The sequence below is a fragment of the Filicampus tigris genome, chromosome 5 (assembly GCF_054856515.1).
Source record: "Filicampus tigris isolate MCC_2025a chromosome 5, RoL_Ftig_1.0, whole genome shotgun sequence".
Classification (NCBI taxonomy): Eukaryota; Metazoa; Chordata; class Actinopteri; order Syngnathiformes; family Syngnathidae; genus Filicampus; species Filicampus tigris.
In genome coordinates, this window is record NC_141221.1 from 4,209,891 (window position 1) to 4,224,498 (window position 14,608).

The following is a 14,608-nucleotide window of genomic DNA, read 5'->3' on the forward strand; positions in this document are numbered from 1 at the left end:
CGTCTCCCCTGCTGTTCTTGGCAATGCTTAAGAGGGCCACTCATACACACACTTGTCATGTTCCCCCTTAAGAGTTTGAAAGCTTCACAAAACTGCTTGATCTATAAAACACCTTTGTCTCATTTGATTTAAACAAATTCTGTGTGTGTAGGGGGGATACAGTTGGATGCTGCAAATCAAATCAGGTTAATTTGACCATTTCCAATCTAGATTGGATCTTTGTAGAGCAGTGGGTTAGAGACCTGTTGCCATTTATCAGTTGAAAATGCAGCATACTTGACAATAAATTCATATAGATGATTTATTCAGAGCCCACGTGGTGGCATGGAAGAAAAAACAGCAACAAAAAAAAAACCTTTGTGGTCCCTTGCACAAATTTGCATACCAATGTTTTTTTTTTTTTTTTTTTAGAAGGAACTGTTTTTTTTTCTTCCGTCACTTTATGGACTCTCTAGATTTAATTTCTTAAAATAAAAAAAAGAATACAAAAGATTGACACTTGGGTATGTGACAAGAGGAATACAAAAATCACACTAAAGTCTTTATAACAAGTATAAGCAAATCGGATAAAGCTGCAGCGGACAGGGATATTTTGTGTAATAGGGAAGCAGTGTCGCCTTGGGAAAGGCGAGTGAAAGACTCCTTATTTCCAGGATGTTTCCTCATCAATGATCTCTTGTACAGGAAGAATGGAGTTTAGGTCCATCTCTCTCCGTAGCATTAGCCATGACTGCGCAAACAGATGACACATGGAAAATGAGGAACAATGATTACTGTTGAATTAAAATAAAAAAATATCTTTAAAAAAAAGATCCTGCATACCTCAAAAAATTGAGATTTAATGTAATCAAATTTGGCATGCATGTGGACTGCCCGTGCAACATTTTTCCTCTCAAACGGCTCTGAAAGAGAATACCAGGAAATAAAGTCGCATCCAGAAATATTTGCATTGAGAACAGTGAGAAGTGTTGTTTTTTTTGTAAAGTGACCCTCATTAGATTGATGACTGAAGCCTTGAACCAACAATAATACACAAAAGTTGTACATTTCGACCAATTATTTTCATTGACATTTGGACTTTCCTCATTACTTTAAGGTAACTAGACGGTCTGGAGACAATTCCAAAATATGCATTGCAGAAACAGAATGACACTCAGCAGTGCACGGAATTGTACTGTACACCTAAATACTCTAATCCCCTGTGGATGGCTACATTTTGAAATTATTTTTCCATAGATTTTCAGAAAAAATGACATTATTATGAGAATTGTTTTCCCATAAATGCATTGCGGTGGTACCATTGATGACATGCTTACCTTCCACACATATCAGTTTGTCTTTCCACTTTGGATGATTGTGCCTGGGCAAAGCTTTGCCATCTCGAACAGAAATCACGTTCTTCTTCCAGCTGCATTACAGAAAAGTTCAAACATTAAACAGTTGCAATTGGAAGCAATATTCTCAATGTTTTAGGGGGAGATTTTGGTTTAGAGTTAGAAATGACATGTCATATGCAAAGCACTTCAGACATTTCATGGATCAACATTTCTTTATATTATTGACAATAAGAAAACATTGGTGACAAGAATGTTTATTTTCTACACTGACATCAGTGAATGATGATGAATCATCGTTAAGCATGAAAAACTTCTCTAACGGCCTTTGCCCATGACAATAGTGTATTGGAAAAGTACGGGGGGGAAAAAAACAACAACAATACCAATAGTATAATATAATTAGTATGTATTTGGCATACTATTTCTGCAATTAGTGACCAATCCAATACAATTTTATTTATATAGCCCATTTCATAACACAAGGGTGTTTATTCACGCAAGGGCACCGGGCAAAGGTAAAGGCATTCAAGAGAAGTCCTTTTAGCTCTAAAAAAAAAAAAATATATATATATAAAACCTGTGTGGTTTCCACGATACTTATTCCCATTTTCGTTTTCGATTACTTGTTGTAATCCTCCAGACTGCTCCTGACCTAATGCCATATGGCATATATATGCTCAGTACATGGTGTACTGCATTTTGTGGAAATGACTTCTGGTACAACAAATGGTGGCATCTATAAGTCATATAGTAAAAATAAAAAACAAACACAGTCCCTGTTATTTCTTTCGTCAGGAGGAAGAGTTGGCACTTGAAATCAGGTGGACAACGCACCTGGCAATTAAATCATAGCACAGGGTCTATTAAAGTGAAGGCCAGGACACAGCAGTATTGTGCAAACAAGAACTCCTCAACATATAAAGGAAATGTGTTTGGGTGGTCTACACCGTCAACACATCTTATATTCAACCCAAATCAAGTCAAACGAGGCTTGGGCACGTCTACAATGTGCCTTACGAACAGCCCACACCATACGATGTCAGGCTAGTGCTGCGTAAAGCCAAAAGGTCACACCTGCCCCTGGCACTCAAGCAGAAACACGAGAGCAGCGAAGAGGAAGGACGACAGAGGCAGAGGGAGAAAGAGAGGCGGGTTGGCAAGGGAACTGGAATTCACAACAGGCAGGGAAAAGCAAAACAGAAGCTTGTGATGCACAAGCATCAACGATGTAATGTGTTATGTTTAGGGTTTCAAAGGGGTGGAAAATTTCTGGAATTTTTCCATGAGAAGTTAAACGGGGGGATTTTGGAAATATTCTAAATTGGAAACTTTCTATGGGAATTAATTGGAAATATAGCAAACATCCATGTAAAATAAGGCGAATACAAACATGCCATTTCAACTGTAGTTTTCATTTTTGAACAATGAAGACTTATTTTAATGAACAAAAGCAAACTACATCCAAGCAAATACTTTAAAAAAAATAAATAAAAATAAAAAAAAAGCCCCATTCCAAATTTTAAGCATGCACTGTCTTCACGCAGAATTCGCGGTGCTCCGCCAATGACTTGACCACAACAGTTTCTTCTGCTTTGAATAGAAGAGAAGTGGGCAGCACCATGTGGATTTCTTCTTCGCGGTCAGTACCCTCTATCTGCCTCATGCTGGCTGGAAAATATTCAAAGGTCTCACTCTCTTCCAGTACACACTGGATGGCAGCATAAAGGGTGAGCCAATTGCAGAGACTGCATGAGCATTTCTTTGGCTATGATCATCCATCAAATCAAAAATCCTCAGACACCAGAAGGACCAAGAGCTGATGAGAGTGTTTCTGACTATGATACAGCAGAAAAATTTTTCCCTTGAGTGGAACTCTTGTCTACTGAATAGTTTGAGCCTTGAGGATTTTTTTTGGGGCACTTTGCAAAATGCTAGTGCATTTTTATAGCATTTTTCCCATCATTCCACAATAAAAAAAAAAGACTTTCTTTCAGCATTAGCTTGTGTGAAATCCTTCCATACATCACAGGGCACACGTGGCATTTTTCTGTAGATTAAAATGAGAAAAAAAGCTTGTTAAAAACACTAGTGCAACAGCATAAACAGAAATAGTTGGCTAAACAAATGGAATGGGTCTTCAAAATATTTTACAATTGACTTATAAATTCTTGTATGGTCACAGAAAACCATCTTGCAGGAGTCAGAAGAAACAGCATTACATTTGAGGTAGCTATAACGTAGCCTCTTTAATGCTCAAGGAAATGAAAAATAGCTTACATTTAGCACCTAGCTAGCTAGCTATTGTACGAATACATTTAATTATTACAAGTTAAACAGTAATACCATTATTGATGTAACACTCCATATTAAAAAAAAAAAAACATACCGGTACTTGAGTTTATATACTCCACAGGTTCTGCTGTCTGGCTTCAATAGTCTTGTGCTTTGGCTCAAAAGTGTCGCCTCCACGGTTGAAGCAATCATCTGTGTATGTGATGGAGGAGTGCAATGCATGTAAGGGGCGTGGCCTCTATAGCCCTGCAGTAAGCAGTGTTGTGTGCATGTGATTGAGGAGTGTACTTGCATTAAATCTGGTTGTTTTAGCCAAGATTGAGCTACGATATATTTTACCCAACTACATTGAACTTCGTTGTTGAGGGAAAATCTTGAATTTTGTACATTTCTTTTTTTTTTAATTTTTATTCCTATAAATTCCCATGGAAAGTTTCCAACTTTGAAAATTCCTGGAATTGTGCAACCTTAATCGTGTTATGTTGAACACCTGAATTCTGTCGCATAATATCTGAGAAACCCCAGAAGCAGCGTTCCCAGAGACGAGTGGTTTTGTGAGTTGTAGCGTGGGATGTTTTTTGCTCCCTCAGGGATCATGTCAATCTCCAAAGAGGGATCAAAACACTCCTAAAACCAAAGGAAAAAAAAAATCAAGACAACATATTTACAATCATAATATACAATGATATGACTATTTTGGCCCTGTCAACACAGGCATTTTTTTTTTTTTTTTATAAATTGTACAGCACATGCATTTTTAAACATTTAGTAAAGAAGACATTTAGTAAAGAAGACTTTTTTTTTCCCCAGAACGTTTTAATCGATTCAGGCGTCTTTACATGACTGGGGCATTCTCTGGTAAAATAAATACCCAAAGGGTCAAGAAGTAGACATTTTTACAGCATATTTCTTGTCATGATATACTGGCTCATAGTATAGGCATGGAAGGTGGGCCATTACCAATCACCACAATGCATCTTCACTCATCTATGACAGTGACATTGATAGCATAGCGACTGCCATTAAAATACAGTTAACACTTGTTTAATTTCACACTTTAAGAGTGGCAGACTCTCCAGAGACCCAACTATTTGTACTTTGCAAATGTCCCCTAAAACAAAGTAAATCACTAAAAGGTGATTATTTGAATTAATTCTGAAGCATATTGGATTCTTCAGATTGGAGTTTTGTGAATGTATGCAACTTAACAGTTAAACTATACAAGACTGCGCTGCCAAAAAGTGGGGAGACTTACTGGAAAGTCCATCTGCAGCGAAGGAAGCACTGGTTTTTCGAGGGCTGAAATGGCAAATAAGAAATTGTAAAGTCGCCTGGAATGAGGATTCGAATGGGTGGACCGTGCGTGTGCGTGTGTGTGTGTACTGACTCTGGAGGTAGTGCAGCACCATCAGCGCCAACGTGTAGCTGCTTAGCGTTCCTTGACTGGCATCGTTGATTTCATGGTGCCGTGCCCACTTCTTGATAACAAGGATGAGGGGTCGTATCCTGGGCTCAGCTTGACATACAGAGGGTCACATGACCAGAAACATTTAGCCTTCCTCTAACTAAGGGAAGCGACTTCTGAATTGAGAGAACCATTACCATAAGCATAACTCTTCAGGAGGAATGTGTTTCGGATGCCCACTATGTTGTTGACGTTCAGGTCAAACATCAGATTGCTTACGAGAGAACAACACACAAGGCTCAATCTTAGCTTGTAGCACCACGTGAAATCCACAGTCAATGACAGGTGTTGCTCCTACCTTACCTGCCTTTCTCCTGGAACCTGAGGATTGGCACTTTGGCTCTGATCAGCCGCAGACGCTCCACTAAATCTAGCAAGAAATAAAGCACAAAAAAGTCCTTTCTTCAAAACCATTTGATCTCACTTCTGAAATAGCACCACCTTGTGGTGTGGGAAGTTGTGAAGTATATTAAATGTTGAAAAAATATCAACTTAGAAGTATTTGGGACATGCAGTGATGGGTTTGTTTGATCATGGTACAAGTGTTTTTGACAAATGTTTAGGGTTTACCGCGTGGCTAGTTTATATAGATTGATAGTGACTACCGGTTTCACATTAGGTCTTGACGCTAGCTGGGTTGTTCATTGACGGGCAAACTTTATGATCCACCGCTAAGAGTTGTCACAGTTTGGTTGGGTCATGCCGACTGCTGCCAACAGTGCCACCTGTTCCCAACGCTCAGATAGGGTCAGTGTAGTATTAAGAATAAGCACTTTTGCATAATTTCTTGTTGACTTAATTTACAGCTCAGCAAAGAGCTAACATGGCCGCCATATGTTTACGTGAAATCCACACGACTAATCCCTTCATCTATTCACATCTCTGTACATCACGCATGTACTCATTTTACAGGGTGCCCCTCGTGTTCAGACCAAAACAAAACCATCTTGGTAAGGGAGGGCCTTCAGAATGAGCAGGCTAATTTAGAACTTTTACTGGTTAAATGACAGGCATATTTGAATGTTACTTGAAGCACTTTTTTGTACTTTATTGCATTACTTGAACACTGGGAGAACATCAGATATTTTGAATGGTATTTGGCAACTGGATATTTGTGGATTTTGCGTTAATATTTTATTCATTTTAAAGTTCCACATAAAATACGACTTCTAAGTAAACAGAGAAAGGATAAGAAAATTGCCATTAATTTCATATTAAAGGAAATATAATTTAGTGGAAATTACCTACAGTATATGCCGATATAAAAAGTCTGCCCACATTGCACAGCTGTCAGCGAATGGCTCACATGCCTGACTTCCATGCAAGGGTTCTTGTTTGTCTCCACGGTCAATTCATCTGTTTTTGCAATTATACTTTTTTTCTCTCCATTATGGCCAGACTACTTCATTCTAGGTTACTAACACCCATTGATTAAACGATGAATAAATGAATTATAATTTAATTGGTATTTAATGAGTTGGATGGTTCTGTTAACCCATTATGGCCGGGAGTGCATAACTACGTTTCTACCACTAAAGCCGGGAGCGCTGTTGCGTCTTTCTATCTTTAGAGCCGGGAGAGCGTATACGTCATTTTCTTTTTTTAACCAAATTCTCAGTCTCTCAGCCAATGAAATGAGAATCTGAGAATGTGCGGGATTTTTTCGGGCGGTAATGGCAGACGACCGCGAGAGGTCTGAAATAAGTGACGGCAGTGAAAAAGACGACGCATTGTGGACTATGAACCAATGGAACGAGTCGAAGGTGATATATGGTTAAGATATATGTTTGGAGACAATGACGATATCAAGGGCTGTGTAACAAAATAGAGGATGGTAATTACCGCACTTTATTAAAAATCGTGCATCTCTTCCACGTTATTTTTACATTTTTGAGGGAAACAGTAAATAAACTCAGGCCTGAGTGAAAGCCATTTCCATGTCCAAGCTCCAAAATTCTTTTGGAATTATGTTTCTATCTGCTACAGGGGCTGCAATATCAATTATTTTGTAGGTGTTGAATTTCCAGGAAAACTTCAGTTTTTAGGGGTTCATTCCAAAGTTGACCTTAGGCTTTAGATAGATGTTTAGTTAGGTGCTTCAGGGCTTAATGGGTTAATATCTGCATTTTTGTACTCACTCATTGACCTCATAATCCTTTGGAGGGAAGAGAGTACAGCAATTGGATCTGCTTTTTTCTGAAACAGGAAAGAAATGTAATTATGAGAGCAAATCTGTGATGGCACAAACGGCAAAAGGCAGAGAAAGAAAGAAACAATTACACTTTCATGGAGGACATAACACAAATCGGCATCACTGCTCCGGCAGGCTAATCCACTCATGGTGGATCCCGTCATATACAGCCGCCCCACTGTGAGGGAAAACATAGCAGTGATGATGAAAAGATAACAGAGTCAAAGAGTCATTAATACGCACTTCTGGAGACACGCATGTCTTGCTGCAGCAAACTTCTGCACGTTTCTTTCCGACACAAATCCGAAGGCTGCTGCTGGCACATCTCGAACATCTTGGCCACCTGAAAGCTTAGCTGAGGGCACAATAACAGGCAGACAACATGAAAACACACGCGGCGTGATAATATACAGCGTTATTTTATGGTACCCTGTCGTTGTCATGGACTTGTGGGTTCATGAAGCTACGCGGGATCGCAGGCACGTGAGGGTGCACATGGGAATGAGGTTGATCAAAACCAGCGGATGATGTTGAGGAGCCTGCCAATGATTGGTCAGGATTAAAAGAGGGAGGAGGGTGCCGAATGAGAGGTTGTCCTGAAGGGGGGAGGGATGAGTCGTCGCCGCGCCGGCGCTTGACAACTGGGGAGCCGCAGTCCCCATGTTTCCTCCTGTAAAAAGCATGTGAGATGTTAAAAGCCAAACGCCTACAATTGTCACTAAGAATCTTTTAAATAAGTTGACATACTTGCGCCACTCACTCGTGGCGTGAGGAGGGGGCAATGGGCAAGGGTTCCACTCATAAGAAGGCAAATTGTCATGTGCAGGGACATCAGAGCTGTTAAAACACATACTATATGTTCAGCAATTCAACAATTTTTTTTTCACAGGGAGTGGAAAAAAACCAACCAAATCTTTTCAGGTGAACTTGACATTCTCTAGACTTCTGAATGCAAATTAAAGGGCAACAAAATTCATGACACATGTTTGCTTCATAAATTTCCTTGTTTGATTTAAACATCTCTCTTCACCAAGCTGTTCACATTTTCATCACGAGACCAAGATGACACCTAATCAACAGTAAAAACTGGATGTTTTCATCGGGAAATTGCCATTGAGCTTAAAGGTCCCATGAAATCAAAATCAATTTTTTTTCCCACTGTTTTATATATAATATAGGTCAATGACCAACGCAAAGTTTTTACTTTTTCTTTCTTTTTTAATAAACCAGTTCTTAACTGTGCCATGCAACTCTAATAAATCCAGTTGTGCAAAAAGTACCAAAACATTGAGCATGGACATTTCCACGTTTCAAAGAGGTCAACATAGATATGCCTGTAAAGATATTAACGAACATTTCAGATTCAACCCGAAATTTCAGCCAAAAGCTTAATATCCCTAACTTTTTGTGAGTCGTGGAGCTGGCCATGAACCTGTGTAACAGTAGCAAAAAATATATCCCATGTTCCCACAATCCAACTCCTAAACTGTGACCCAGTCAGGCTCACCTGTCGACTGCTCCATGGTGGTTAAAGTGTGGATCCATGGATGGGGGCCTTGGCCTGCGGGCTGGCCGCCTCCTCGTGGATGCGATCTTTGGGAACATGCCTCGCGAAGCCTCAACGTTAGCACCACTGATATCGAAAATACATGAAACAAGAGGTAAAGGAGCAGTACATGAAAACAGTACAGTAACTGTTATGATAACAAAGAGGTCACTAGTGAATTGTAAAGCTGATGGAAATTACACATGACGCTTCCAAATAACCAGAACTCGAAATCCTGCTGAAAGGCAGTAGTAAGCTAGCTGCTACCAACTACAGCTTCAACATAATAAAATATTAATAATTAAAACTTCTGTCCGGTGACTCCTCGGTCGCCCACTCAGGCATAAGAACCATAAGCGTGTTACCCTACAAATAAACCGCTTATTTTAAAATTGAATTCAAAATTACATATCTTACACACTTACCATTTCCAAACGTAAACCACTTCCTGCTCGTTTCATCTCGCGTTATCGTGACGTAAGCACATTTAATTTAAAGGGAACGTAGCGACTTTTCGACGTCGCTACGAAAAATGTCACTTGGATTGCGTCTAATTATGTTAAACTAAACTAAACACTTTCTTTCTTCGTTGCAATAGCAGCCAAATTATGTTTAATGAATGGCCAGCAAGATAGTCTTAATTTACAGAACCACAGAGCACTAATGAACTTAATGAAATAAACCAATTCCTGGCAAAATATCAGAAGTCACAAAATGACTTTAAATATTTCCCAACGGACAACGTGAATAATCACGAAAAATGCACTTGAAAGGGAAAATAAAACCCAACAACAACAACACTGTGATCAGACTGATTTGAGGCTGAATGTTACATGATATGGATCTGGGAGAACCAGAAACTGCATCAAACAAAATAAAATAAAATAAAAAACTTGTAGACTGACAAAAACATTGTTTTGAAATACTGATTTTGGCCACCCAAACAAGCCACAATCAGAAGCAGAATTTTCAGCCACACATAGCAATCCACATCACTGACACATTGTTGAATTTTCCCACCATATTTTCAGCAGTGTGTAACAAGTGACTTTTAGCAGTAAAAAGTGCAGTTTAATTACATGCAATTATACACATCCCTCTGAGAAGCACTGCAAACCTGTCAAGTGAGTGGCGTTGGAGCAAAGGTCAAGCAGGAAACCCCACTGATCTCTCCTAATACTGTTGTGAAAGACCATCTATAAATTTTCTGTCAAATTACTAGACGAGTAACAAGTGTTGATGTCACTTCAGTTGGGTAAAATATTGAAAACTGTCACAAATTTGTGTTGCAGCATAAGTCTTGAAATAACTTTCTTAGAGGAGCTATAATCAATGACTTATTTTGAGGAGCCACGTTCTCCTTTTAAGGATACATTTTTGAAGGGTCATCAGACAGGGCCCTAAAGCAAGGGAGGGAATAGCAGTGGTTTTGTGGGGTCCACGATGGGCATAGACCACCTGCCAGGCCTTTAGGCCTGGTCAAAACCAGGATAAACCCCTCCTTTGCTTTAGGTCCCTGTGATTTAGTTCACATAAAAAGAAACAAAACATTCATTTGTCACAAGTATTTGTTTTTATTTATCAACATTGTTTGCCATAGAGAACAAGCAACTCGAAAATAGGAGCCATAATGAATATTAAACTGACTCATGTCCACAATGAATATTAAACTGACTCATGTCCACATTTACCTCACGTGTTCTAGTTAACAACACTTGGGACAGTAAGACAAAAATAGATAAAAAAAATAAATTAAATTAGCATTATATATTACAGAGAAGTAACAGTATACTTGTTTCACCACTAATAATACTACACCTCTGCGACTGGTTACCATTCTACAAATGAACATTTTTTGTCACCATTAGACCTTCTTGGGGTTGAGAAAAACATCTTGACAGCCTCTTGGTTTTCAAACTTAGCAAGAGGTGGTCCTTCCTTTTTGATCCTCACCAAGGATTCGAGGGATAGTTCACCAAGAGATGCTCTCCAGTCAGTCTTCGTTTTGTTCACTGTTGAGAAACACCTCTCAACTATGGCATTAGAGAGGGGTAGTACCCTGAGACACTGAATGACAAGTTTCAACCTGGGATAGGTTACATCATACATTGCATGCAGTCGACTCCAAACGTCTTCAGGCGATTTGACAAAATGGCCCATGTTCTTCAAAACATGACACTTGAATTCACCCCATTCAATCAATGTGCCTGATATCAATATATCCAAGTCGGACTGAGAGCCCTGATCATCTTCCGTTTTCATGGATTGAGGTTGCTGATGCAACCCAATATCAACTTCTGAATCAATGTCTAGGACCAAAATAACAAGACTTTCAGTAGAACTGGATGACTTCAGCCTCTTGGACTGATGGACAATAGCAGCCTCAGACTCGGATTCAAACGTCTGTGAAAAAGATTGGACGGGCTTGCCATTAGGACTGATATGCTTCAGTATAAGTTCATGGAAATACGTAACAGCTTGCTTAATGTCATCATTCCCAAAGGAGAGAGTGAAGGAGTCCTCTGACATCGGCCATAGACGTGTGTCCAGCAACTTTGAACACTTCAGGAGACCAGTATCAAGATCAGAAAAACGATCAGAAATGCACTTTTCAACATCACTCACATATTTCTCAACATGATTCTGAAAATATTCTAAACCACTGTTGACCTGTTGTAGTTCATGACCATGAAATACCACTCTTGATTCTGGGTTAACCAAGACTGTGGGGCCGTAGTCTTCACACTTCTTTATTAGCTTGGAAAGATCTTCACCCATGAAGGAGGTTGACCCTGATTCCAAGAGCTCTTGCAAATGCTGGAGAACACTGAGGGCGGACGGAAGGTTGACAGTATTAGACTGCCAGGCAAGACCTACTCTACTAATTGGCTCCAACAGTTTGGAGAAGAAGAGGACATGCAGTACGAATTTACAAGAAAGCAGTTGTTTCAAGATGTCTTTTGCCTTGCCAGTATCCTGGGCAGGATCAGTTGCCATTGATGAGATGTGGGTAACCATGATGGCGTAAGACTGCAGTAGAGCTTGGCAGGCTTGGAGTTTATGCTGGACCCATCTAGTGCCATGACATTTCAGTGGTTTTCTTACTCTCTCGTCCATAAGCTTAGCTATTGTTCTCAAGTGACGCAACCTCTTAGGGCTGTCCTGGAACAAGGAGTACAGGCACATGAATGTGTCCGACACATCATCCATATACGTCTTCTCAAAAGCCTTTTTAATGGCAAGTTCCAGCCGATGATTCAAGCAATGGGTACCTATGAGCCAAGGTACATTATCCTTTCTCAAAAGTCTGACCAAATCCTTCTTGTAGCCTATATTCCCAGCTGCACCATCTGATCCCAATCCTACCAAATGACTGGACAAATCTGAAACACCCATCTCTCTGACACTTTGCTCAATCAGTGATTTGAGACCATGGGCGGTGCCATCTAAAACATTCTTCAGTCTAAGAAGCCTACACTCAATATAACCACTGCTGTTAACAAACAGAACATACATAAGTTCCTTCTCCACTACACCACTGTCTGGACTTCCGTCACTGAGAACAGAGAAAAATTCAGATTTTTCCAAAGTTATTTTCAAGTCCTCAACCATTGTCTCATTGATACACAACACAAGTTCATGACACATTTCATAATTGTGGTATCTCTTTCCAAGATCAACTCCATGTCTGGCTTCAAGTTCAATGATGTCCTCAAACCGTGCAAAGGGGATGCCTTTCTTGGCTACCTGGTAGGCAATGTCTATCAGCTTTGCAACTTCTTTCCGACCAACATCATCCCCATCTCCATTATCTGCATTAACTCCATTATGTCCATTATCTCCTTTTTCTGAAATTACAAAAACACAAAACAGAAATTAGCACTAAAGCAAATGACATTCATTGGAAGCAATTTATACATGATATTAAAATCTCCTCTTGCAGGAACATTTTGTTGTTGTATTCAGGGGGTGGAGCCAGAACGTGGCTAATGGGTGGACCTGGAAAAATCAGGGTGGGCCTGAATATTTCTCTCACTGAGCACAATGCTCCTATCCCGACACAGCGTATATTCAAATAAAATGACAAAGTTCAGATCTCCCTTAGACAACCACAATTATGCCATTCTTAATATTCAATAAAATAAAAAACAACAAAACACCAATTCTAAAATAATTTCATAATTTACTAAAAATTTTAAAGTATATATATATACTTTTCATGAATCTCACTGGATGGGCAGTCTGGTTGTATTCTTGTTTGATTTACTGCAAAATTTGAAACAGGTCTATTTTCTGCTCTAGTTATTTGAATACATTTAAAGGTAAAGTGTGAAGAATTTAGTGCCATCTAGTGGTGAACACATAGAATGCAACGACCTAAGGTCGAAGCACGTGCATTTTGAAGTACGTTCACTACGGTGCGTCAGAGAGACCAAACTTTGCAAGCCTACCACCAATTTCTTCAGCAGAGGTGCAAGCAAAATGTCATCACAAACGACTTCTAGTATTCCCTCAAGTGACGAAGTAAATGCAGTGCCTTTGCTGTAGTCATGATGTTGAAGAACTCCGTTCGCTAAGTTTGTCTCTTTCTGGTATCCGGAGCAGAAAGATGGCGGCGAAACATGGCAGCCTCTGAGGGGAGGCGCGCCCTATGTAATATAATTAGCGATTACTTCACCTACAATTACATAAAAAATATATAGGCCTATCTCAGTTGATGTGATAGAATGTTTTTTATGCATATTACTGAAATTGATTTTTTTTTTAACAATGAACAATGAAAAAGCAACATTTTTTACACACTGTTGTTGTTATCCTTTCAGCTTGTCCCCTCAGGGGTCGCCACAGCGAATCAAGTGCACGCTCGATTCGCATCATCGATTTGGCAAAGCACTTTACGCCGGATGCCCTTCCTGAAGCAACCCTATTAACAGGGCACACACACACACAGTAACCATCCCTGAGCGGGAATCGATCCCACACTGCCCGCACACAACTCGGGCGCGTGCACCACTACACTATCAGTGACTCTATTCTTTACACACTGTCCCTTTTATAAATTCCAACAAAAATAACATGAAAGGCTGTAGAAATAAATTAACGCAATAAAATATTGTCATGGTAGGCCAACTTCAAACAGAATATATGTATACATGGTCTGTTGTTATTTTAGCAGGAAAAAAAATACAACAAAAAAAATCCAATCAATTTTCCTTCATTCAATTTAAACAAAAATAAACGACAATATAATGTTGAGATTGAACGTAATAACAGTTTCTACTACGGCATTATCGATCGACGACTGCTAGTGAAACAATCCAAAACCATCTTCCAAAGTTAACTTACCGACAGTGGTGGATTGAAGCTGTGTGCAGGTGTCGTTGACGGGGTATTCTATGCTATGTGCTTTGATGTGCTGCTCGCTGGATGCATGTTTCCGAAGTCCATCTCTCTTGAGCGCAGAACCGCGGACTCCCTTGGCGTAATTAGCGCTATAGTTGCGCAGGGATCGTAACTGCATTTCATGCTTTCTACATAAAGAGCAATGTACTTCCCGCACCATTCTACCAGACGTGTCATAGCACAACCACTGTCTGTTGGGATCCAATTCCCAAATCCACCCTTGCACCGTAGTGAGTTTGATGCTGGTGGAAGCCATTCTGCTGTTCAACCTCCAGGGCAGCGATCGAGCCATAAAGCGTTTCGCAATATCACGAACGCAAACTACGATCTCGTGAACTCGGCAAGTCCCATATGAGCTCAGTCAAGCGCGTATC

At 39.8% G+C, this 14,608-nt stretch overlaps 1 protein-coding gene and 1 long non-coding RNA gene across 3 annotated transcripts; both read right to left on the bottom strand.

Annotated features, from left to right (window-relative positions):
- Positions 1-287: 287 nt before the first annotated feature.
- tent2 (terminal nucleotidyltransferase 2) lies at positions 288-9,347 on the bottom strand. 2 transcript variants are annotated; one of them, XM_086031840.1, is made up of 15 exons: positions 9,257-9,347; positions 8,793-8,918; positions 8,033-8,122; positions 7,715-7,955; positions 7,529-7,640; positions 7,375-7,463; positions 7,233-7,290; positions 5,398-5,464; positions 5,232-5,308; positions 5,017-5,145; positions 4,885-4,928; positions 4,120-4,256; positions 1,317-1,408; positions 823-902; positions 288-730 (listed from the first exon to the last, which is right to left on the bottom strand). In XM_086031840.1, exons 2-15 carry the CDS (start codon positions 8,888-8,890, stop codon positions 644-646), a joined length of 1,401 nt encoding a protein of 466 aa, XP_085887966.1. In that variant the 5' UTR covers positions 8,891-8,918; positions 9,257-9,347; the 3' UTR covers positions 288-643. The 2 variants fall into 2 exon arrangements, 1 of the variants encoding a protein (XP_085887966.1); XR_015086957.1 differs by lacking the exons at positions 288-730; positions 823-902; positions 1,317-1,408 and adding exons at positions 2,731-3,384; positions 3,724-3,821.
- Positions 9,348-10,385: 1,038 nt separating this feature from the next.
- Positions 10,386-14,608, bottom strand: LOC147146967 (uncharacterized). Its single transcript, XR_015086839.1, has 2 exons — positions 14,178-14,608; positions 10,386-12,679 (listed from the first exon to the last, which is right to left on the bottom strand). It is a non-coding gene; the product is annotated as an uncharacterized LOC147146967 (long non-coding RNA).